The sequence below is a fragment of the Nothoprocta perdicaria genome, unplaced genomic scaffold (genome assembly GCF_003342845.1).
Source record: "Nothoprocta perdicaria isolate Ctin4 unplaced genomic scaffold, notPer1 scaffold_3, whole genome shotgun sequence".
Classification (NCBI taxonomy): Eukaryota; Metazoa; Chordata; class Aves; order Tinamiformes; family Tinamidae; genus Nothoprocta; species Nothoprocta perdicaria.
This window is the reverse complement of record NW_020455532.1, coordinates 1258341-1284760: the sequence shown is the minus strand read 5'-3', so window position 1 is coordinate 1284760 and position 26420 is coordinate 1258341. Positions and strand designations below refer to the sequence as shown.

The 26420-nt window shown below is 40.1% G+C and overlaps 1 protein-coding gene across 1 annotated transcript; it reads right to left on the bottom strand.

The window, feature by feature from the left end:
* Positions 1-1726: 1726 nt before the first annotated feature.
* Positions 1727-25431, bottom strand: DNAJC5 (DnaJ heat shock protein family (Hsp40) member C5). The gene is made up of 6 exons (XM_026042074.1): positions 25414-25431; positions 13347-13421; positions 7364-7496; positions 4955-5168; positions 3347-3518; positions 1727-3052 (listed from the first exon to the last, which is right to left on the bottom strand). The coding sequence occupies exons 3-6, from the start codon at positions 7468-7470 to the stop codon at positions 2949-2951; spliced, it is 597 nt and encodes a 198-aa protein (XP_025897859.1). The 5' UTR covers positions 7471-7496; positions 13347-13421; positions 25414-25431; the 3' UTR covers positions 1727-2948.
* Between the last annotated feature and the right edge of the window lie 989 nt (positions 25432-26420).

Below are 26420 nucleotides of genomic sequence, written 5' to 3'. Positions count from 1 at the left end.
CGTGCAACCGCACAGTGCACAGGTACCTTACTTACGACAGAAGAAAAAAGYGGGAACTTAACTATGTGTCTTCTGATTGCACAATTATTGTTTTAAGGAAATAGTGTTTAAATAATTATTTCTTACACAGATTGAGAAGTCAGGAAAGAGAGAAATCAAGAAATTAATACGCAGTAATCAAACTCAGAGTTTAAAGACTAATCCAGGCAAATTTAGTAGTTTCAAAAAATACTAATTCACATTTTTCCTCCTTCATTCCTTGAAATGGAGATCTCAGAGTAGTTTCCCTTGGAGCATCCAACATCATATGGGCGTAAACAATATTCGCACAGCCACACAGCTGAACAGATACTGATCTTTTAAATTCCTGCCTTGCTAAATTCATTTGCTCTGCACATTTCAGGTCTGCTATCAGCTCGCACACAGACGTCTTCAGGGGAAGGAGCCAGAGTGACTCTCCCCGTGGCCCCAATGAAGGTCATGCCAGTCCCTAATGTGCTCAGGTTCCAAGCCGGGATCTCCACTGGACTAGAAGAGTTGACAGAAGGACCCCGGGGTGATGAAGAAACAGAACCTTATTTGGCATTAACACCAACAATCAACTCTGACATTAGACGTCCCGGTTGCTCCACAGCAGAGCAACAACTGGCCTTTTGTATTGCACATCCAGACCAAAACGTGGAAACGGAAGAGTTTTATAGACAACAGAACAGCAGGAAACAGCACTGAGTCACTCTCATCAACTATGCTGATTTACAAAGCCCCAGAAAGAAGCTATGACTTGTTTTATTTCTTTTTTTTTTTTTCTTTTTTTTTTTTAAACCATGAACATTGATTGATTTGCATGGATTGTTAGGGCAATTTTGACCACTGAGTTTTTAGGGGATAAAGACTGCATGGAACAGGCTTTAGATAAAATGTACATGGAGAGACCATGAAACATTATTTTTGTAGCTAAAAAAATTAAATTTCATTCCAAGGAGTTAAAAACTTTGGTTATTAAGGGCCTCAAGTCAAATCATATGACTGTCTTCAAAGCCACCCAAGACAGTTTTGCCTGATACAGGAGTTTAAAAGTAAACCAATAAACCTGAATGTTGTTGGTCTGTTTCTTAAACGTAGTCACATTAATTAATCAAAAGTTTTGGCGGGATATTTTGGAGCCTAATATCTCATCAAAGGCATATCTATCTGCAATAAGCTCACATGCAGGCAATAAATCTGCTTGTAACAACTGCAATGGGGAAGTCTGACATTGTGACCATCTCTTACCTAGTGTTTAGACTGCTTTAAGACCTTTTATTTTACCTGGACAGTTTAACAGGGTTTCATGTCAGACTATACGTGCCCTATCATTTTCAGCCCACGGAAAGACAGAATGAAACACACTCAAACAGATTTTCATATTCCCATCTCCCTGTTTAACCTGGACAATGTCCAGAAAAATCATTCCTTTTACAAACCAAATTGCAGTGTGCTTTGCCCTGCTCATGCAGGAGACTTCCCTTCATTTTCAGGTGGTCTTCTATAAACCGACAGTGCTTTAACCCATGCAAAAACAATAACTGGGCCTCATAAAAGAAAAAAAAAAAAGCAGCATAAGAGACCTTCAAAAGAAAACACTGGATAGAAGAAATTAAATTACTCCTCAAGAGAAACAGGTGAAAAATGAAAAGGGGAGATGGGGATTAAAAGGACAGTGGAGGCAGTGTGATATAAAACCATGAAGATCAGAACTGAAGAGGCTGTAAATAAGTGCTAAAAGTGCCATGTGTATACTCACTGGTAGCTATGCTAGCTCCTGACTCAATATTGTCTAAAGCAAGATTATTAACAACAAAATATACCAGCAACTCACCAGCTGACTAAAATGTTGTCATAAATCTCAATAATCCACAGTTTCAAGAGCAGTATTCAAAAATGGTTTGGTCACAAAAAAAGTACAGGAAACTTTTCAATCGTTTTCCCACAGTTTTTCTGAAGAACAGAAAAACACTGATGTAAACAAGTCTAAACACAAGACTATGTGCAAATTATACAGTATAAACACAAAGAAAGGTGTTTTGTTCTTAAAAAGCTATTTAAGTATTCCACAAAGAGGTTCATGAGAAATTTCAGGAAAAAGAAAGTCAAAACAAAACAGAATTGTGCTTGAACTTCAAAGTCCACCATGACGACCACCAAATCAACCTATTTACATTCGATTTTGTGGCAAGTTAACATTTGTGGTTCACTGTTACTGAAGATCCCCTTGGGCATAAACAGCTGTTCATCAATTTACTCTTCAAAGATCGGAAACTCTCTCTTTTATCTTTTAAGATAGATTTATTTAAGCTGAAAACCAGCATTAAATAGAAATCTCTCTCTGCAGCACTGGCATTTTTGGTTCTTGCTTTGTAAACTTGCTTAGATAACAATGCAGGCAAAGAAGGACAAATAAGATTTGATTTGTTGCATTCACATGAAAAATACATGAACTTTTAAAGGTTTTCAACAGCTCAGTTGTATGGAAGCATGGTGGCTTCTGTGAAATATTTTCTTTTTCAAAATCTCATTTTTAGGCCAATACCACTGCTTAAAATGCAGAATGTCTCCATCACGCTTATTTTGTGACAACTCAATACATTACACCACAGACATTTAACATAACTCCATACATGCTAATAAAAAAAAAAAAGGAAGAAAGAAAAAGGAAAGGAAACAAATAAGGTCATAGATAAACTGCTTTAAATACTGCATGCTACAGCACTTCACGTATCATCAAGATACGACACTGAAGGTGACAAAAGGCTGAAGGGATTACAAAATATTTTCGGCAGGTTGGAAAGCTGCCTTCTTACTGTGGCAGAAATTTTCCCCCTCCCCATCTCTACTTCTAATGTTCATGATTCTAGTGTCGAGTTGGCCATGTATTTACTTATCCATTCTAATGACAGTATTTTCTTAACTTAATTAAATCCATCGGTGTGGTAGCTGGGGTGAGAGTCGGCTGTGAGCTGGGTTGTCTCTGTGGCTGATGCTGGCTGTATCACAATAGGTGTTTCCGAGGCCTCTGCAAGGGAAGACGAAAGGGTCAGCGTGCTAAGGAAAAACACAGTGCCCCATGGCTTGGTAAGCAACCATTTGGCAATAAAATTTTACACCCCTCTTTAAAAACCACGTTTCTGGTGGTTGAGTTACCCAGAGCAACTGAGACTGGTGTCATAAGCGTTCGCCCTCCCACGCACAGGCACCACTGGAGGTCTGAGCTCACCTCTAAGGCAAGCAGAGCCCCGCAGAGAGCTCAGCACTAAGGCAGAGTAAGTCCTTATGGTAAGTCCAGGAACCCCCCAGCTTTTCCACCTACCCCTTTCATCTGACTGCAACTGTGCCTCCAAGTCCTCTGGAGAGACGTAGTACTCCTGCTCTTCGCCTTCGGGGGGTTTAGGTTTACACTTCCCGCAGCAACAATTACAGCAGCAGCACAGACAGCAGCAGCAATAGCAGCCCGTGATGAGCCCACAGAAGACAAACAAGGCCTGCAGACGGCAGGAGAAAAAAAACATTTGTAACCTACAGCTATCACACTGTAACCACTGAGCTGGTGACAATCAGATATGGAAACCAGGGATGAAAATTAAAGCAATGGAAAGGCAGCTTCTTGGCTACAAGCCTACGAGTTTTGAGATATATGCTGGTGATTGAACAGGAAAACATGCAAAACTGGCTGTGGCTAGGATCATTTCACACCGAAGCGGACATCGATTCCCTGAGGTTCACTGGTTCACCTGAAAAAAATCCTACAAACAAGGTTTAGAATGACCTSTGTTTTCTGCTACATATGCAAAACCCATAAAACAAGATACCCATCCAAGATGCATATCTGTACTGAAACAAAGATGTGGGGGAGAACRCAGCTTGCACTGATAGGCCTGGATTTACACTAGCTCTGGAAACAGAGATTATAGTACAGCTATGGAAGCACGCACTTGGATTCAGTGAGGGTTGCAGGCAAGGCTGCAAAGCCCATATTGAAGGTAAATGCACCGGGGCTACAGTGGAACCAACACACAGGGCAGCCACCTCAAAACAAGCCAAGGCCATCAGTGGGCCCGACAGTCGTACTGGCAAACGGCAAAATTAAAATATTCACTTGAGTCACTRCATGATTTTTTGAAATAAATAAAGTCTGGTGATACAACTATTGCCACCAGAAAGGCAAGAGAGAAGCAATGCTGGCAGCAGGAAGAAAAAATGAACTCTGAAATGCAAAGCTTGAGTGTGAGAAACGCAGTCTATAGCCTGCTTGCATTTTTGAATAAAAGTAGTAATTTAAAAAAAAAAAAAAGTGATACAAGCATATTATGATTAAAAATGCCATSACTCCAGTAAAATATAATAATTATTCGGCATTGTTGAGGAATTGATAGTAACTATAAGTAGTATTAAATTCACACAAAAAGAAAATGCAAAGTATTTCTGAGGAAACATGTGCTTGCCCTGACATTTGCTATGGAAGTGWCACTCAGGTCTGTTTCTGCCGCACCAAAACCAAGGCTGGGCTAGTGAACAATTAATCTGGATTCTGTGACTTCACAGAGCAAGTGTGAGACACCTCGTTGGCCTGTTCTTTACAGGATGTTGTGCGTGGGCTCACGTGTGCAGTCAGGAGTCTTCTTGCAAGACCATTCGGCAGACGTTTCCGCAGAGCGCCCTCCTCAAACCCTCACTGTTTTAAACCCACTAGAAGGACCCAAGCCCTTAATGCCACTGTTGAGATTATTCAGGTTTATATCATTGAGAGACCATAGAAAACTACTTCTGAACTAGAGATTGCAGYTACAGAAGGTTAAGTTACAAGGTACCACACATTTGGCACTTCCTAAGAATAAACACAAACATGCAATTTTCAAATGCAGCTCTTCTAAAAGTTTTATCGGCCACCCCAGAATAACTTGTTGGCACTTTTATTTACCTTTGCCCACCAGCTGGATAGGACAAAGTACGTGTTCACATTTTCTTCTCCAAACTGCTCTGCTACATACAGACCCAGAGATCCATACTTATCATAAATGTTTCTCTTCGTGGCATCAGTCAATATTGCGTGTGCATTATTGATCTCTTTAAATTTTTCTGCTGCCTCTGGATTATCAGGATTCTTATCAGGATGGTATTTCAGTGCAAGCTTCCTGAAGAAGGAAAAAGAAGGATCGTTATGGGTTAAAASTGGAATTTGGGTTCCCATATTGTTTTGTAGCCATTTTTGTTTTGTTTTTAATTTATTCCATTACTTTACTTAAGGTTTTACTTAAGCATAAGTTTTATTTCCACCAAAGTGAGGACCAACCTAACAAAAAAAAGAAAAAGACACATCATCAAAGGGTAAATATAAGCTAGTTGCCACAGCTAATCTGCAGTATCTGAACGTAAAAATAGAATAGACAATAACTTGTGGTTAATTCACCAATTCCTGTGCAGGAACAGACCACTTTTCAGTTAAAGGTTTGCTAAAATAGAACAAGCTTTCAGAGTTTCGAGATACCAGGAAATCACAGTGTACCTCCCTAATCACTTTACATCTCTTGCAACTAAATGACAGCAGCTTACAGTCCCCTTGAGGTCTCTGAACAGAGCACGACAGTTCAGATTAAGTGTTGATAAATTTGTGAGTTTGGGCATCGTCCAGGTAATAAAGGAAGTGAGTAGAAATAACTGACCAAGCACCTTCTAAACGAAAGTACTAAAAAAATGCCTTTTTGAAGTTCGAGACCTTTGTGTTCCTATGTAGAAAAATGCTACAGAATTCTATACAAATAGCTTTCCATCTACACAAACTACAAATAGTTTCCGTTTTCATTCTGGGAACAAGTGCACACAAAGGTATTTGCCCCACCAAGAGTTATGGYGAGAACTAACACATTTGAGAAATACTCTGAGAGCCTGCACAGCTGTTTACACAAGACAGTTTCGAGGTAAAAAGAAAGTATTTGGACACTTTCAGCATAAAATAAGGATCTGTGCAGGCACACATTCCTACATATACATATAAATGYATATGTATTCAAACAATAAACTGAGTGCACACTTGAAACACTCTGGAGCTGTAAAGATGATGCCACTAATGCGTTAGTGCCAGCAAGGACTGAAATAATCACAGTTTTTATAATTACATACAAGTTATGTAAACTTCTCTGGAATGGCTTGCATGGTATCAGGCTACACTAGATAAATATTTTTCATTTGCTTTTTCCTACATGTAACAAACTCTACAGCCCACAAGCCAACAAAGGATGTTTGACATCCAGTGGGTGGGGAGCAAGGGGTGGAAATTGGTTAATCCTCCTTTTGCAAAGAAACAGCAAAGGCAGAAACGTTAGAGGAAGTTTCAGGAAAGTATGAAGCACTATATTTTGCCCTATATTTTGTAGTGACCTCACTCCAAACAAAATCTTGGACAGTTTTTCCCCAATGAGGAAAAGATTTTTAGGAATATATAGATAAATATGGAGAGTCTGTGCACTCTTTTATTCACAAATTTCACTATGCAACTGCCACGAGTGCTACAAACAGACTTTAAAATGGAAAAAGTTACAGTAAATGTTAAAGATTAAAAAAAAAAAAAAAAAAGAGTATCCTCAAGTACAGACTACTACTGACCCCTAGTGTCATGTTAAGCCAATTGCCAGCAGTCAAACACTTGTAAAAGTGGAGCTCCTGCTTAAGGTAGAGAGGCAACTGCAGATCCGCAGATGTGGGGGGAATGTGGCACAGCTGCAGTACTGCTATTTTTTTAAACTGAAAAACAGGAAGCTATTTTATGTGTCTGACCCTTTATTAAAACAAATAAAGTAAAAGCTCCTCTTTTAAATATAAATTCCCCCACTGACAGAGCAAGACATTCTGAATACATTTAATAATAATAATAATCATCACTGTTGATACTCAGTTTTCATCTTTATTTGCATCTTTACTCCACACTGTGCCAGAATTAAAACTGATGGCCAACAGAGCAGTATCAAACAGCTATGATCTCTGTAAGCCAGACCTGATGCTGTGTAACATAAAGAAGAATTTATGTTGATCTCACTGTCTTAAAACTTTGGTCAACTTGAAATAAAAAAACCTCCAGAATGAGACTGTGTACTTAAGAATTAAACTTACTATAGATAAAATTAAAAAGCTTTAACTTTTCCGTATGAAAACTAGCCACATTTTTACAGTTCTTTTTCCAGTCAGAAGCAACCAGGTATCTTCATTTTCTTTCCATTACATGCTACCTTGCAAAACTCRAGTCCAGTCTGCAGAGAAAGACCTATATTTGTCGAACACTTCATTAAAGATCTTTGAGCTACCTGGCAGTTGGCAAGGAGCCTCAGAACTTTACCTGTATGACTTTTTAATATCATCCGAAGTGGCGTTCTTGTCCAGTCCTAGCACATGGTATAAGGATTCTCCAGAGGTCGACAGCGAGCGTTGCCTCTGGTCTGCCATCTTGCACTAACAATCTGAACAGGGAGCTGTCCCCAAACAAACAAGCGAAGAAAAAGATTAAGAAGTGCTTAAATAAAACAGAGYACAACCCTCATTCACCAGATCAGCTTTCAACCCAGAGTTTTCACATAAAAATGTGTTTTTGTTGGGTTTAAATGGGCTTTGAGAAAAAAAAACTTGAATAATGTGCAACTTACGATGTTACAGAATCAGTGAATTATCAGTGAAAATAACTATTATTTTCAGCCCAGCTCCAAGCATCACYGACTCACCAGTGTAAATAAAACTCAATTCCATTCCTTTCAAAAAAACCACAATCAACAGCTGTGGTTTAGCTACAGATAAGTGCTATACAGGGCAGCAGCTCCAGGAGCTACAGCCCTGAAGCTCCTTCATCATCTTCCTTAGTCTTATTTAGATAAATTACTACTGGTAATACCTAGCAGAACAGCTTGCCAGCAGAGGGGCTGTTCTGACACCGGGGCTGTTTGAACCTGCACAGAGCTAAGCGGGAAGATCTAAATCCAGCCCGAAGGTTTCATAAGCTACCTAGAGTAAATTACTCAACCTCTTTCGTTTTAAGCTCTGTGCAAAACCACCATTCTGGCAACCCTAGGAGCCAAGTGCCTTGTTCACTCACYGTACGAGCTGCCCATCTCGCGCTTTTCCGGATTTGCCAGAACACATCACTATCCTGATGGGAATAACTTTATGTCCCAAAGGTCCAACCTGCATCGGGAGAGCCCCCATGGACTCCATGTACAGTAGCTATGTATCTTAAAAAAGACTATTTACAGGAACAAGCAAGCACAAGATAATGTCCTGCTTCACTCGGATCCCAGGGCAAAACTCCCTGCTGATGGTCAAATAGCAAAATACCCCGAATATTTACACTGAAGAGGAAGTTCACAGAGTCAAAGTGTTTACTGCAAAAGCACCACTGCCAGCTCCCGTCCCTTAAAAGCTACTTTAGCTATCCAAAACAAAATATTACTGAGATTGGTTAAAACCAAACAAAAAAAAACCACCAAACAATATTGAACCCTCTGTGTATGTGCATCAGTATACAACAATAGCAATGAGATAAAAGAAAACAATTCGGGGGGAAAGAAAAAGTTGTTTATCTCAGGTGGGAGAATTATCTGTGGGACAACTGGAGGAAGAGAAATTAAGAGGCTTCATTTTCCCTTTTGCTTTGCATGGAGAAGGCCTATATATCTCAGAGCAATCATCCACCAGCACTGAAAGCCAAACATAAGCTAAGCTGCATCACTCTGATGTTCAAGAAACCTCCCCTGTCRCCAACAGCCCCGGTCTCTCATCCTGTCTGTGTCACTGGGTCAAGCAAAATCCTTTAAGCAAAATACGGTAGGATGAGGCCTGTGCATCCCATGAGTTAAAAAGTGAAGGGCTGCCCAGTCGCAGGAGCGGATCTCCCCTCTCATCATGTACAGCAGGGGATCAACATTTAACACGTATTCTAGTTAAACGATGCTACTCGAATGTGAATTAACCTCGCGGTCTCAGCTCAAGCCYGGGGAGCCGGGAGGTGTCCGCAGGGACGTGCCATGTCCTCTAACATCCTTAGCAGATTAGCACTTGCCACTCGAGCTGCACAACTGCAGCGAGGATGAGCATCTGAGAGGAGCCTACTGGCTATTTTTGGATTATGTCATTACATTTAGCCCACATCAGATTACGCAGCCGCTGAAAAAGATATTTAAAGTGCCAGACTTTTCTAATTTAACCCTTTGTCTTCTACAATTAGCGTAATAACTTTAGCTTTCAAATGGCTAGCTAAGATAAATGCTCTAAGAGGCTGCTTCTTTCGCTGCACGTTTCTAAGTGCAAATTCACAGGAGGAAATGCACACACTTCGACTGCACGGAGCAAACAATCCCACTTGCTATCACAGCATCAGCTTTGGGCCATCGCTTCACTCCAGGGAAAATTCCAGAGAAAACAGTTAAGATCAAAGAACTACAAAAACACAGGATCATGTAAAAGCAAAGTTGTAGGGATAATAACGATGCTGAATAACGCTGGGAATGCTTTTGTCCTGGTGTCCAAGCCCAGGAGTGCTGAATGTACTGGATCCAAGTGCCCCATCCAGGCAGCACGTAACGAGCAAGAAGGCAAGTGCCCAAGTCCAAGGCAGAAAAGCTCCTGGGTTCAAATGCCACAGAAAAGGCTCCCTGCAGCCACCCACAGTGCCAATATCCCCAACACTCCCAATGGGAGTGTAAACKCAGGGCAACCTGTCAGGAAGAGCTGCCAACCCTTGCACGGGAGAGAGGTGCTGAATGGAGAGCACCCAGATCAATCAATTATTTCACCTCTGTGCAGGAAGATGAGTTAATCCTGACATTACAATCCGTCCAGCACAACCACTGGCACAATCTCAAACCGCTGATGTGATTTTGTTCCTACCAGCACTTGCTACCACTATGCTTTCTAAAGTGCAACCAGGATATACACATTACACACATTAGATTTTGCTTATTCACCTCCATGCTTAACATTTTGGCCTTAGGCCTTCCCACCTTTAAATTCATTTAAACTGGATGGGCTTCCCAGCGTTAAGTGGAATATACCTGCTAAACTAGCTGATTCACAATTAATCTCCCTCAAGAAGTCATCAGTAGCTCTGATCATTTTACTTCAATGCTACATAATGAGGAAGCTATAAATTAATAATAATAATGAAAGGAATAAGTGTAAACTCTACTGCTTGGGGTAGGAATTCAAAATGTAAGAAAAACCCCAAGTCCATGAGGTAAAGACRTGGATAGGGAAAGAGCTTCTTTTCAAGGATAGCATTAAGCTACTGAAATGTTTCTGCATGGGAGGAAAATTATTGACAGCTCAGAGACACAAGGCAACTGATGCACTTGGATATTATCCGACTCAGTGAAAGGAAAAACACTTCAGGAAAGAGGGAGCTGTGCAGAGCACATCCAAGAGCACATCCGTGCAGCCAAGCTCCCAGGGCAGCGCCGGGCAGCTCCCAGCCCCCTGGGTGCCGCTGCCGAGGTCAGAGCCCCGTGATCCTGCCGCGTCGCCGCTAATCCCGCTAATCGCGCGGGCCGCYCGCCTGGGCCCGCACGGCTCCCCGGGGATCCTCGGCATTCCCAGGCTCCATGCACGGCGCTGCCGGCCGGGAGCTGCCGCTGGCCGGGAGCGGGAGCAGTCGCCTGCCGGGAACAGCTCGTCTCTCTCCTCCTCGCTACCTCCTTGCCTCGCTGACTGGCTACTTCCCACGGAGCCGTGGGATTAATCTAAAGTCAGGATTAAAGGAAGGAAACACGTTCTGGTTGACATTTAATGTGCTAGTTTAACTTTTCCAAAGAAGGTATTGCCTCAAACTGCAAGTCTGAAAGCATGAGGCACATTTTTGCCATTTACCCTGTTAAAAGTCCCTTTCCATTTAGGTATTACAAACCAAAATGCCCTCGGGGCGTAGATGCTGCAGGTATGTGCTAGGTTCTGTGTAATACACTCACCACTGTTAAATTTGGACTACTATTTTTTAAATGAATTCAGTTTCACTCAGGTTATGTCTATCGGYGTGTAGGCTGCTGTCAAAAGCAGAGAGAAACACAGAAATAAAATTTCACACTGCTACAATCTTCAAATATTTTAGACTCCAAAGTTCAATTTATCTGGAGTTCAGAGGTGAGTCTAACCAGCTACTCGTGTTTATTTTTCAGAACAGTTATGGAATGGAGAGTAGAGCGTAGCCAAAGAATGGCAGAGAAGAGGGTAATGGCAATTCTGCGGGGAAGTTATCTTACTTAGAAGAACTGAATAGGTCAAGTCTTATTCCTAAATATGTAATCCTTGGCCTTTCAAATATGGGATAAAATAAGACAGACAACCAAGGTGGAAGTTATTCCAGTTTAAAATAGGATCAGAATATTACCTCTCCTCCTATTTTACAGCTGGCCCTAATTTACAACACTGAAAGCTGCTCAGTGCTTAGAAGTGTTGTATCCAGCAGTAACAAGCCATCTGCTACACATCCTAACCAAGCAGAACTTCCTGAAGAGGTTTCTCTCAGAAGACTATCAAGAAAAGTAATCCCCTGGATTAAATGGCATATTTTTAAAACATTTGTGCACCAGAATATCCTGCATTAGTCAGCTTAACTGCAGCATAACAAAAAAAAATATAATTCATACCATCTTGAGTAAAAGACTTTGATCAAATCTGATATATTATATGGAAACCAATCTTAATGTTTGAAGCACACAGATGGTAAATAGAACCTTGGAAAAACTAGTCTGACTCCTTTTGGTAAGCTAAAAAGGATACTTAACTTTGAACCTGCTGGCCTACTTCAATCACACCTGCTAAGGCAAAGTCTCTGAAAGGTTTCCCGAGATTGGTGACATCTTTCTTTGTGCCAGCTCCGCTGCTCATTAAAACAGCAAATATAATTCCAGCCAAGAAAAACAGGTAGTTCTCTCTCTATTCTAAGCAATTAAATAATCTCACAGAAAATGCCAATGAGTGACAGCACCGGAGAGCGGGACAGCAGGACGGATGGTGGTCTGAAGCAGGGAGGACTGAAACCTGTCCCCTTTGAAAGGCTCAGCTTTCCCCCCACAGCCTGTGCATTTCTGCAGCGGGAAGGAGGTTTCTTGCACTATTCACACAGTGAACAGAGGCTTTTGCCAACACTGAACAATATCAATTTCCACATTTCAAATTAATTTGGTACTYTTATTTTCCATACAAGTAGTAAAGGCCCAGCAGCTCACTCCAATTTCCTCACTGGAGGCATGACTTCTTTTAACAGGAGTTAAAGACATTCAGCGCTGATAAATCTATCCCCCAGTCACAGAGAAGTTCCCAAAACCTAATCTTAGTATGGCAAGCAACTTCTGAACAGAAAGCTATTAGCAGGAACTCTTCTCTGAATCTCTTTTGCACCCTACTTCATTAAAATGAGGAACCAAAATGCTATTTTAAAGGACACTCCTCCCATATGCTAAAACATCCTGCTTTAACTGGAATACATCATTTCAGCAAAAATACCAAGCTCGCCAGACCCCATAGCATCTCCTTCTCAAACAAGGAAACAGCTGCAGCATCCGTTTGCTTTACGTTTTTTTTCGGGGATTATTTTTGCTTTTATTTTAAATCAAGGCTAAAAACACCTTGTTGTCCAAGACACACCAAAATGCCATGCATCGTATGCGCTCTTAAGGCCTTATATCCCACAACAACTAAATTCATAGCTATGGTACAATAAATCTAGTTATTGTACTGGAGTATTCTAAGACATTTGCTCCTTCCCTTTAGGCACTAAGGATACTTGGAAGTTTACCTTAATAAATAATAATCTTGGGGAGCTAAATAATATTAAAAATATTCCTAGAGCAGGATGTTGTGGTAAAACAACTACAGTTTTAGTTTTAATACCTCTTCAGTGCTGGGAATTTGACTGCTACCGGTGGTTCCACAAACTGGAATGCAGCTGTAACAGACCTGAAATCCACCATCCACCACTGCTGGATGATACTTACCCACTAGGCATGGGACAATGGAGRGTCATTAACCTTAATGGATACACTCTATCCAAATAGCTGGAATGCAAACAAGTTGGGTTGAATCAATCCTTCCCAGTCTTTCTATACGTAGCCAGTAACACAGAGAATGGAGAAATCCCCCAAACGGGACAGATAAGAAATAACAGGAAAGAGAAAGAGAAGAAACTCAAAGCTTTGCAGGGAGTTGGACAGGAAAAGAAAAGGCTGCTGTCCTAGCACTGCCCCATACAACAGAGGCACCAACAGTGCAACTCTGCACATTGCAACAGTACAATTTTCTTTTTTTTTTTTTAATCTGTAAGTCAAAAATATGCTACTTACCTGGAATCTAGTTGGACTATTTTAAGGTAAGTGGTAACAGCTTCCTCACAGCTCTAAACCCGGRTCTTCTAAAGACTGAAAAAAGAGAAAAAAAGCTAATCAAAACTTGTTACAAAGTTATTACCACCAATATTATTTTACTACAACCTTTTCTTCTTGCTATGCTAAAGATAACAGATGGACATGAAATAACAAGAAAACAGGGATGAGTCACACAGATAACTTTAGTTCTTACATGGTCCAGAGCAACAGTTACCTGTTTAAGACTTTAGACTTTTTCACCCTAGCCACATATATGGGTGCTTAGAGAAGCTTTGTTTTGAAGTCTTCATGAGCTGCAACGTTGTTGGAGAGATGCTAAAGAAGCTTAAAGTAAGAGTGGACTGAGCCTGAGAAGCAGGATCCCATCCTATTCTGCCACACTGCAAGGAAGCAGCAAGAGCCAGGCAAAGAACAGGGCTACAGCAGCTGAGTAACTCCTCAGCATCCCCAAAAGCTTCAGTTTAGGCATATGATGCCTTCATGAAAGAAAATTTTTAAATTTCAATATATCTTTCTTCACAGTTATCTTAACAGCACTGACACTAAGATGAAAGAGCACTGCGAATACATGGAGTAGCTGGATTGCACTGTGCCAGTTTTAACGCCACTTTACATGGCAGCATTAAAGTGGATAAYGTGCATAAATTCCAGAGTAACATTAACTCATTTTGCCAGGTCAAACTTCTATCAGGAAAAACACAGATTTATTCTATTTGCATTCCCTTCTTCTGAAACAGATTACACATATTAGGAAACACCAAGGAAGTCCCACGTCAGGATATACAGAGGAAGATAGGAAAATCCAATGACCTAAACCACTGCTCTTCCTGCAGCCTGGGCCAAGTTACAAAGACCACTGCGGTCATCACCTGGATCACCTACCACAGGAAAAACCAAGGGCAAAATAAACAAGGTAACTCTAAAATGCTAGATGATGCTGCTGAAAAACAGAGCGAAAAAATCACTGTGAAGGATTAAAACATCCTTCTGATTAAAGAGGTCCGGGATAAATCTAATCCATGTCATTAATCACCGTCATTTATGCACGAGATTACTGTTCAATAAACTTCATAAGAGTTTGAACGAAAACATGAGTTCATATGAAAAAATAAACTTTAGAGTAGCTCTTAGCTTGCAAATCATCACCCAAAATCCTTTCAAGAGTTTGTAAAGCAAAAATTATAAATATTCTTGAATCTGCCCATTGAATTCACAAGGAGACTTTCACATATCTGGAGATCTCGGTGCACCAACACAAGGACAACAACCAGGCACCCAGCACCGACCAACAGTCACTTACATAAGCGATTACTGTTTGTTTGTAATTTTTAAGGATCTTGTGATTGGTCACTGTAAATCTTACTTTTAATCTCTAGTTAGCAAATGCAAAGGGGTTTTTGGTTTGTTTTACTTTTTTTACTGTACCTTCACACCTAGTCGAAGACTTGGTGTAGTTCCTGCTAGTTACGGGTATTACAGCATTACCTACAATTCTGTCTCTGCAACCTGAGTTGCAAAAGCTTTTGAGAGTTGATCTGGGAAACAAGATGCTCAATTTAGGAATCCACRTGGCTAGAAATCTACAAATGGAGAAGTCCAAATGAACTGTGGAGATATGGTTACACCAACAAAATTAACTACTGCCCTGATGTCAGAGTTTGGAGTTCAAAGAAGTCGCTGAAGATTCAACGATACACGGATGGAAGTTTCAAATAGCTCAAATACAACAAGATACCAGCCCAGACCTGATCAAAACTGTCAGAAGTCTTTATTTTACAATAAATACTTATAAAACATACACAAAGGCCATCTTTTATCTTAAAAGCAGTCGCAAGGAACAAAATTTTCTCCAATCTCTCAACTGCCAGTAGGAAGTTTCTCCAACAGTCGTAATCATGATTTATAGCTAGAAATAACAAAACCAAAATAAATTCTAAAGGAAATACATTTAGAGAAAAAATAAAAAGTATAAGAAAAACACTGGCCAGCTATTTTCGATCATCTCCCCCACTCCCACATGCTCCTGTGCACAGCAGCCATCTGCACTACAGATTTCTGGAGTTTACTCACTTGGGTTTCTGTTGCAAATGGCTATTTTAATTTAGTGACTCAGGAATGTTTTGATCRGCACATCCAATCTCATTATGTAGCAGGCCAGATCCACTGACCCAGAGCTCTACATAATACCCTGTCTGTAATTACTTGTAAATATCTTCTCTCATTATTACGTGATATTCAAAAAAAGAAAAACAAAACAAACACAAATGGAAGGCCAGGAGCCAGTAAAGTATACAAAAATCACAATTTGTGAATCTTTTCTAGTTTTAAGCAAACAAGGATCACAAAGAAAAAAAAATGAATCTGAGAAAAGAAAGTTCAAGAGGCACAGAGTATCCAAATAACTATGAAAAYCAAGAGGAAAAAAAAATGACCACAATAACAACAGACAGGAAGGCAAACTACAGCAACATACTGAACTTACAGAAAGGAGTTTTAACGTACAAGTGAAGAAATATGTTTAGGAAGTTTAGCTGTTCTTTCAACTATATTGCTCACTCCAAAAACAATTCTACTAACTTCATTTTTTCTGCAAATTTGAATCTGATTAGCTGTTTAACTGTAACTGTTTTCCCCAGATACTGTGACCATAGTATCTAGTATCTTTTTCCTGTCAAGAAATACGTTCAAGCTTTTCMTTTCAGAATTTTGTCAGACTCTCATCTAGTCTTTGTGATAAAAGCTTATGTTTCTTCTGCTTGTCCTAATCTCCTCTGACACACATAGGAGGACCATTTTTATTTAACCATTCTATTAACAGAACTGTCATCACGGCAAACTCTTTACTTTCCCATTTTTGCTCGTTCGCATGTTTTACAAAATGAATCAGTACTCGCAGAACAGGATGAAGAGGCTGAAGGCAAAACACACTGCCTCCTAAGTGCAATCCAGGAGATGGATCATGAGAAGTGTTTTAGAACAATAATATTCCAGCTGCCTTAAAATAGTCATCTTTCGCCTTTGAAGTACTAGCACTTACTAYTTCACTAAAGCATCCAAGAGTGCATCTTAAGATATATATAGACAGATATCTATATTACACTTTTAATAACACTGCAATGCCTTTTGGCTAAATTTTCCTGTTCGCACTCCTCTGCTAAAATCATGCAAGAAATCTCCTGCCTTTGGAACAGAATATTTTTATATTTCTGCAGTGTAAGAGCCTCATAGAGGTCAGATCTTATTAGCATAACAAATCAGAAGAATCATTTTACTTCACTGCAACATACAAACAAGTATCAGTATCTAAGGGTTGTATTCTAAGTCATGAGATCCGTGCCTTACTACAGTTTGAATCAAAACTCTTTAGAAAAAGGCACAACTGCAGAAAGCAGCCCAAAAAGTGATGAATGAGATACAAAACACAGAAATACAGAGTTGTGAAATAAATGAAATGCAGGACATAACAACTCTGTTAAATTCAAATCCAAATTGCTTTCACAGCCGACATTAACCACTAGAACAGAGGTTACAGTCGAACTTGTGACAAACTTATCTAGAGTGATACAAGCGTCGCTGTTTCTCTAACAAGCTTAACAGATTAAAATTTAGCCATTAAAGTCTGATTGACCAACTTGTTATAAAGACTTGCGACCTTGTGCTCTATATAAAAGATTCAAGGCTACTCAATAAAAATATTTAAAGCATTAAATTCACATTTTCCACCTTCTTCTCTCAACTAAAAGAATTACTCTTTAAACCCTATTTTTTTCAGTGGTTCTTTAGTTAAGACTCCACTTCTCCTGTTTAATCCTGCAGCAAAATTTAATTACTGTTTATGACATTTGCATGACAGGGTACAAAGGTCACAAATTAAACATGCTATAAAAACATAACTCTACTTATCCAAATATATTAAAATTTATCAAAAACAAGTAGTTCTGTTTGCTTGCCTCAGTATTACTCTTAACTGTTTCTCCATACAAACTCATGCTAATCTGAACGCCTGTAACTTTATACTGCCAAACATGAACACATTTTTCAAACTACCAATTGCTCTGCAAAAGGAAATAAAAGATTTGTTAGAAATTAAATTGGAAGCTCAGAGCAGGAGAGGGCTGCAGCCAAGATGCAGAGAAAAAAAAAGGTGAATATCTTCTTTTGACAWCCGTCCCAGAGGTAAGCCTAAAATAAGCTAGACTTTTGGGGGGGAAATTATGTATGGATTTACAATTGCACAATGTACTTGTAAGCTAAATTATTCCAGAATTAATTTATCATTGGATTTATTTATTTATTAAGAGAAACATTTATAACAATTTCAATCTAACCACTGGCTGCTTTTCTAAGCGACTTCAAAATTCACAGTATATTTTAGCTGGTAAAAAAAAACCATAAATAACAATCAGGTTTACCAACAGCAGAAAATAATTCATGTATGTTCAGTCTGACCTAAAATTATCAAGTTTATTGCTTCCTTCTAAGAAACTTTACCTCTGTTTTCAACTTACTAGTCTCTACCATTTAGTTCTGAACTAATTCTCTCTACTACCAAAAGCAAATGAATCTCCCTTCTGAAAAGATACGAGTAAGAAAGGAAAATATACAAAACTGAACAGCAAAATTTACAAAGTCAAGTTTCCAGAAGCTCTTCCTCACCAAGACAAACTAGCTCAGGAACCAGAAAAGCCAAAAAATCCCTTTGCATAACCACTAGGAATACAACGTGACTGTGTCTGTAAAGTCAGATCCTTTCTTAGTCAGATCTTATTTCATGCAGTAATAGTCTTTTTTGTGAGTGTGATTCTTTTAAATATACCTTTAATATATATGTTTTTTGCTCTTATTAAAGAATTAAGCTTAACATAGGCAGAAAGAGAGAAGCTTTATTTCCTCAGATATAGTTTTACCTTAGTTTTATCCAAAGAGGACTTCCTAGCGGTTCTACCATTTCTATCCATTCAGTTAAGTTGTGAAGACCAGATTTCTTCAAATATTGTATCTTGAAAGAAAATACATTTTTTTTTAAATGTCTACTTAAATCCTTTCTTATCCTAATTGTTCAACAACACTTCCCTTGCCTTTGTGGAGAGCGGGGAGGGGACTTCGCCTTTTCGTTATTTCACTTCCTCGCATAAACTGTCAAAGAGCATTTTAATTTCCTCCTAACAAAAAAAAATTCTMACCCTCATCCACCACTTAAAAATTACACACAAAAATGACATTTCCAGACTCAACTGCATAGCACTGTGTGGCGTGTCATTATAACCTGCCTGTGCACACACAAACCCTAACGCTCTTTTCTGCCCTACGATCATCAGACTCGTTACATTAAAGTATATTGCGCTCTGCTCACAGCACTCGTGACATTAGTGTTCCCTGCCCACAAACTGCACGGGACCTTGGGGTAATTTCTAAGTATATAGTATGGTTTCCCCAACAAAGCTTTATTTTATGGTACTACCACTCCCACATGAAATGTGCCGATAGTTAATTCCACTTCCTCGCACTCTGCATAGAATCTGCAAACTGGGTGATGAAATTTGGCCTCTGTTCCACCGACAGTCTGACAATAGTATTTCAAGGTTGTTCAAAAATGTAGTAACAAAAAGCCCGCAATTTAGAAATAATAAAGTAACAGAGAACAGCATTGTCCTACCAATTTTCTTCCTAACTCCTTAGTGACTAACAAAAAAAGACACAGCTTGAACTTGAGACTGTAGACTTAGTTTGCAAACCTGGCAGTTATAGGAGAAACACCCTGTGGACTTTAACGGAGTTATTCTAACATTATAATGAGGATAAAAAATAGAGTATCTGGAGAAAAAAAAATGTTTATTTCAGACAAGCATCACACTTGAGAAGGCTTGCAACAAAACTGTCAGTATTTCACTGTGGATAATTTAACCACTGCCCTTCCCCAAACACACTGCTTTCAGTTTTGGTGTAAGGTGTAGAATTAATCACATTTACTCTTGTCTTCACCTAAAGCAATGGCTAAGAACCAAGTCAGAAAACAAGGCTTTGAACCGTGTGATATTTTTGCAGCTGCCTCTGATCTTAATGCCGGAGCAAAAGGGACACCTCTCAATTGGACTCTACAGACGTCCTGATGCCGTGATGAACACATCACAGACCTGGGATTAATGTCATGTGAATTCCCCAAACCCAGAGCACCTCTTCCTGGGACCTTTGAAAGGGAAAGGGGTATATGCAAGATACCACTTATCCCCATTCAGGGCTTAAAGATTAAAAATAATAATAATTATTATTAATATTGTTCACTCACCTATATCTTAAACAGCAAGGAAAGAAGAGTGAAAACCATTGCTGAAAGATAATCTCTCAGTATGACAGGAACTAACTGGACTTTATACAGAAGACATCAGCAATGCAAGTCACTGGAAGAAATGTGGTTTTAAGATAATATGCAGGCACCGGGGTAAGAAATTGCATATTAGAGAACAACTAGAGGAAACATAGGGAGTACAGATGCTGGATTTTCATTATCTGAGATAAGCCTTCCATTTCCAGCTACTTAAAGCAGGTATGCTACTTCCTGGCATTACCTTCAGAGTATTCAAAAGACCCAGTAGATTTTGTAAGGAAAGACACAGTTCACCACTTATTTTTTTCACCACTCTGATTTACTGCTTAGAAAAACTTGAGACACACAGTAGACTCATACCACACACAGGGAAGTAAGTTCCCTGGTCAACAGATCTAGTTACTGCTACTAACTTCTGAACAGTAGCAGAATCAGAACTTTAGCCAGCTTAGGACAAAATGTATGTTCAGTTATATCTCCTGAGAAATTGGTCACCTCCATTTTTGATTGAGTTACTGAACAATTTCACATTCTCTCTCATCTCACTTCCATCCTCCCTCAATGTACAATGAGTAGTTGGCCAGGAGAGGCAAAACGAGGGTGTACTACGAACACCAGGGGATCTAGGAAGGTTCTAGGAGTTGTAGAAGTTAAAAGATGTAGGTGGGAAGTGACAGAAACTAGATATCTGCTCCCACTGAAGCCCCACTGATCACCGAATCCTCACACTTTCTTCCACAGTCACCACTAAGCAGCTAGGACGCCTATCTGAACCTTCAAGTGAGGGGAAAAAAAATGTTAGTTGAAGCATGTTAAGTAAGTCATCAAAATGGTTCAGACTGAACTAATTATTAGTCTGATGCGGAAGCGTATAAGGAGAACTCCAATCCCTCCTGAATCTGAAGTAGAGCAGAACTAAAAAAGGGCCGTTTCAATTCCCCGAGCCAAGTACCAGATGATTTCCCCAGGCCTGCGWGTGCCCCTTACAAGGCATGTGAACACTTGGTTATTTTATTCCCCTTTCCCCCGCTGTTACCACAACCATCACATGCCCCTCACACAAACACACCGCCGCACTCCACTCAAAGCAGCTAAACAAGATCTTAACACGGCCCACTTTATCTGCTGAACGCACTTCTCTCCTTTTTCTCAGTATCAGAAGCAGAGCTCCAGCTTTCACGCTGACTTTACAACTACAAAGAAGTCAAGAATGATTAAGACATTTCTTAGCATACTTCCCCAAAATTGTGCTTTAACTGCACACCATCAAGTAATGCAACAAGAAATTACAAACGTCTCACTTGGTGCAAAGAAGCCTTGGTAAAATGAACTTGGTTCTGCATATTCTTATTGTCACTATTAACTGCCCACAAATGTTTGCAGTTAAGCTTCCAAAGTCCTCTCCTCTATACAAGCACCTTTATAACTAAATTACATTATTACAGTAAGCATTCCTAARTCTTCATGCATTTAAAGGCAGATTTATACGGAAAAATCCTTAATGAGTGGCCTAATCCAGGCAAAGGCCCAAACACCTATTACACACTGTTCCAAAAATGGTGACTCAGAATTAGAAAATATTTCTGAGATATGAATAAAATTGCTAATATATTACCATTACAGTAAGAGAAAATCCTGTTAAGACATAAGATATGTAATGACAGATGAAAGGAAAAAGAGTATTTTCATTTGAAGCGCAACCAAAATTTRAAGAAATAAAAGTGGAAAAAGAAACAAACTGAAAACCAAAGCAAGYTGACTTTTTGTAACTTTATACATTGTTACTGTAATAGATTACTTTGAATTTTTCCCACTCTCACTGCAAAATATTATCAACATACRGGTCCTACATATTCCCTTCTTCTATGGACTATCCTGTGATTCATGCAAAAAATATTCCAGATCACCTATAGCTATTCTTTTCACTCTAACTCAAGAAAAAAATATATACCTAAAACTAAAAGATCTGCAATCTAAAATTATTACTTTTTCAATTATTCTGTACCTAGAGAGTGCATTATGCTATTACCGTCTCATTAAAAATTACTTAAATTATGTTTTGAGGAACTTTTCTTGTGCAGTCTAGTGCTTTTTTACCAGTTTACACTGATAGGAAACAAAGCACTTCTGAAGCTTATATATACACATAAAAATACAAATCCTTTATCCAACGTGCTTCACCTGTTTTTTTAAGAGTTAAAAAATATACTGATTTTTTAAGTAAATTTTAAAATATACAACTATTCAAATTGTTATATTTCAAGATTAAAAAACAGTCATTAGTTAACCAATCAACATCAACACAGTGGTTGATGCAGTAACAAAACCATCATAATGCAAGGCACACTGAAACACCAGAGACAATTAATGTATAGCTTCTGAGAGATTATACATGCTGACAGTATGATGATAACATATGCTGACCAAGTGCACAAACATCAATCCTCTACTCCTGTTTTTCCCCCTCAAAATTTTTGTTTTGCAAGAGACTAGAGAATCACCAATAATTCCTGAATATCCAGAAGGGCTTTACTGGCCAGTAAAGGTTACTAAAGAATTAAATATGCAAAGCATGAACCCTTCAGAAGTGAGATTGCTTCATTCTACCCATTTTTATTACTGGAGCACAAATACAGTACTTTTTTTTTCCCCCTTGTTGAAAGAACTTCACCTTGGTCTTTAATGTTAGACAAGTTCCTTATACCTCCATCTATACATTTTTTACACAACCCATCTGTTTTACAGCACAGGTGGCCAAACAACTATTTCCTGAGACTATACACTGGTCCACTGCGGTCCTCCGTGCCATCTGTTTGTGAATTTGGGGTCACATCATGAAAAGGAAAAGACTTGCCAAAGGGAAGACAAACTTGATCTTTGAAAAATTATCTCCTGAGACTAGCAGAGGGCGGCAGAAGGACCACATCTTCCCAAGAACAGACAATCCCTCTGCAGTGCCCACGAAACAGGCAGGCAAAGCTCAAGGAACACGGCTGGGGTTGCAGAAGTGTCCTGGGCGCTCCGGTCCTGCTGGACAGCTCCAGAGGAGCTCGGCCAGGCCGGGAAGCCTCCCCTCCCGGATTTAGTCCCATCTGCACACGTAGGATTCTTGGCAGGAATGCGAAATGCAAGCAGCAAAGCAAAGAGGACTTWTATGGCTCAAGATCAAACTGTGAAGGAAAAGGAGTTAGTTTATTAAAATTATCTTAAAGTAATTCCAATGCCTGTGTGCTTGACAGGACGGAAAGCAATACAAATGCTGGTGGATACTGCTTTACATGCTTTAGGGAAGTTACTAAACCATCCAATTGTATATGTAACAGAAGTCTCATGTCAAAGTTCTGTTTCCTTTGCAAATGTAGAGAAAGAATATTTGAATTTGGATATTTACATCAACAGTATTTGAAAAAAGAAAACACGGGTAAATTGAACAAAAGAGGGAAATATGTCTAATTACAACAGACAGACCACTTAATACCACCGACAACAATAATAAAAGTCAAATAATTTTCAYGGACAAAATAAACCTGCAGCAGCATTTTCTGATCTTAAATTATGTTCGTTTTCCGAACATAATTCCGAACATTTGACAGCAAATTTTACATTTAATGAAAACCACAATTTATTAAGTAATCTACTTAGGCTTCCATTAATACTCACTACCCAAATGCTTTAAACTCAGAGAAAATCTCTCCTGGAGTTTACAAAGAGAAGATATAAGATGACTAGCAGCATCAGTGGTCATGATTACTACATCCCTACTCATGTAACTTGCTAATTGGGCTTCAGAGCTGMAGCTTGGTTGATGACCACCCTCCCTCAGCCACAAACCCCACTAACTTTCTGCACCTGAGCTATGAAGGAAAGCACATTAACTCATCAGAAAACAGATTTCTTGGCATTTATGGAAGACTGAAAGATTATCTACACTTTTTGACATAAGCAACAGAGAGATAAAATCTATGTTGAAAGACAAAACATATTACAAAGCTGTTACTCTTCAGGTATTCACTGATAACAGACAATTAAATAAAGCACACAACCACCCTGTAAACTTAGGGCATCTCTATGTTGGTTTTCCAGCACTTTGCATCTACAACCCTAATTTAGCAACACAAAGCACCAAAAAACAGCAGGAAAAAACCTAAGTTGCAGCATCTTCCCGTTCATTTAAGGGCTGTGAACAACAACTAAAGGAGGGATGAAAGAAAAATGATCACTTATACATTCAAAAAACTTATCTTGCTGAAAACCTCATCTCCAAACCCCAGGCTACCCACAGTGCAGGTTCCACAGAGCCAGCAGCAGACAAGTTTCTCCAAAGTATTTTTAGCACCACAGAGCACAGCCTTAAACCATAAGCCTCAGAGCACAGAAACGCACTCAAAAAATCATCTTTTCTTTCTATATTTTGCATATTGTAGATAATTCTCCCTTCAACCGCATCTTCTATCTCCCAATCTTCCTCACTCCCAAAACATGGTTTATTTGTAATTACTAGCGCTAACTCATTAATGCCAATGAATTTGACATCTATTTCTTAAGAGTTTGGGGTCACATTAGGACTCTACCATTTTACGTGAAACGCAAACAAAAATGTAAACAGAGATCTCAAGTAGCCTGAAACTAATCAATGCCATAAATGCTAAAAATGTATCCTAAGAAATTATGTTTAAAATAATAGTTTTCATTTAAATGTGGTTGATAAGATCCCAAAATTTGAACAGGCAAAATGCTGACACATTTTAGAAGGAAAATTAAGAACCTCTTGGCACCTTGCAAATTTGCATTTTTTTGAGAGCTTAATTTACCAGTGAAATGGCTGAAGCATCACCAGTCAGCCACTGGGTGAATGTGGCCTACAAGTTTTTACTTCCATAATAGCAAGTTAATAAGGTATCTAAATACATATTTAACATTTCCATTTCCTTCTGACAAACTAATATGAGACTATCAGACAGACATTAGCTATAAGAATCATGTCTTTTAGCGCTGATGTAAGAAGATGTACGCAATTTATGTAATTTTTTTAAGCTTTACGGCATGGGAGTGAGTATTATGCATACAGAGCTCTGCAGCAATGACTCTCAGCACACATTACATGAAAACTAATGGATCAATACAAAAAATAAAGAAGATAAAAGTGTTTKGCTTTGCTTTCTGTGTCATACAGCGACAGCGAGGCACGGATGGCTTTCACCTTGCTCTCCAAGGGAGAAACGGCTTCATCAGTGCGATATACTCCAGTAATAAAGTCAACTGCATTGTGTCACCACGCGCCTAACAGCGAGAGCCTGATAAAGCACAAAAGCAAGCGTGAAGCGTTATCTGCAGATTCACTGCCTATGTTTCATCCAGCCACAGCCAAAGAGAATATCAGAAGAACTACCTGACCGGAATCCTTAATTCGAGAAGCAGAAAATACTGCACAAATAMATAAAATTATGCTCCCTTCGCAAGTTCCTTGTTTGAAAGCCCAGATTCACTCTCCATTGGCAATACATCATTAGGCACATAATAACCTGAGCAGTTACAAAGTATTTTTTGAAAAAATAAGCAGAACAATATAAAGAACAGGAAGAAGAAAAAGAAGGAAAAAAAAAAAAAAAAAGAAAATCTGTGATCCGTGATCCCTCAAGCTAAGAACAGTCATCATGAATCATATTTTGCACATATAAATAACTTTCCTTTAGAATTCACCTTTCCAAGCCTTTTTCTGGGAATATTTTATAGCTCACAGAGGACGCAAGCCCCTAAAATGCCGTGGTTCTCCCAAGGCAGGAATGCGCATGTGGGTGGGAGGAGGCGAAAGCCGGGATTTCCACCCCCCAAGCAGGAGGTTCCCAGAGAAGACACAATGCCTATAATTTTTCCAGCGCTGCGTTACAAGCGGATGCACAAAAACGCACAGCGAGCGGAGAAGACCCTTCACGCTGCAGAGACGGGGCACCCCGAGAGCCAATTCCACCCGCACCCCACAACCAGACCCCTCAGTAATCGGCCACCCTTATGATCCAGAAGTGGCAGCGAGACGCAGGAACATCCCACCTTCCCCCCCAGAGGCTCCCTATTCCCTCTCYTCTGGCTCCATCTCCTTCCCGAGCAAAATCCCACTCCCAATTTTTCCTTTCCTGGTCGCCTCCCCACACGGACAGCCCTCCCTCCACGTCCCCCTGTCGCTCTGCCCCTTCCCCCTGTCCCCACGAGCCCCCTCCCCGCTCTGCAGCTCCCCGCAGCTCCTCCCAGCCCTTCTCCTGCCCCATTCCGTGCCCCACCGCCTCCCCACATCTTCCTCCCCGCTCGGCTCCCCCTATTCTGCCCACGAGCCCTGCGCTCCCCTTGGCACCAAGGCAAAGACCCCCCCCCGGCGCTCCCCCCACGCCTTTCCCTGCCCTCACCCTCCGTGTTCCCCACATCTCACCCCAGGCCTGGCCCCTTCCCTTCAGCCCCCCACATCCCACCCACAATGGCAGCCCCATCCCCGTACCCCTCCCTCAGCCCCCCAACAAGGCCCCAGGCCCGAATTCCTCCTCTCAGCCCCCAATATCCCCCCACCTCCCATATTCCCCATTCTCCCAGGCCTGACCCCCTTCCCTCTCAGGCCCTCTACATTGCCCCACATACCCCCAGACCTGACCCCTCTCCTCAGCCCCCCAATATCCCCTCAGTGATCCCCCCCAGGCCTGACCTCCCTCACTCTGACCCCC

Bases quoted from the DNA above. Each gene is read 5' to 3' on its own strand.
- DNAJC5 (XM_026042074.1), bottom strand. From the start codon at position 7,470: ATGGCAGACCAGAGGCAACGCTCGCTGTCGACCTCTGGAGAATCCTTA. The intron at 5,169-7,363 runs GTAAAGTTCTGA...TTCCTTCTTCAG, and splicing joins GATATTAAAAAGTCATACAG to GAAGCTTGCACTGAAATACC. The intron at 3,053-3,346 runs GTAGGTGGAAAA...CTTCCCTTGCAG, and splicing joins GTTGCAGTCAGATGAAAGGG to AGGCCTCGGAAACACCTATT.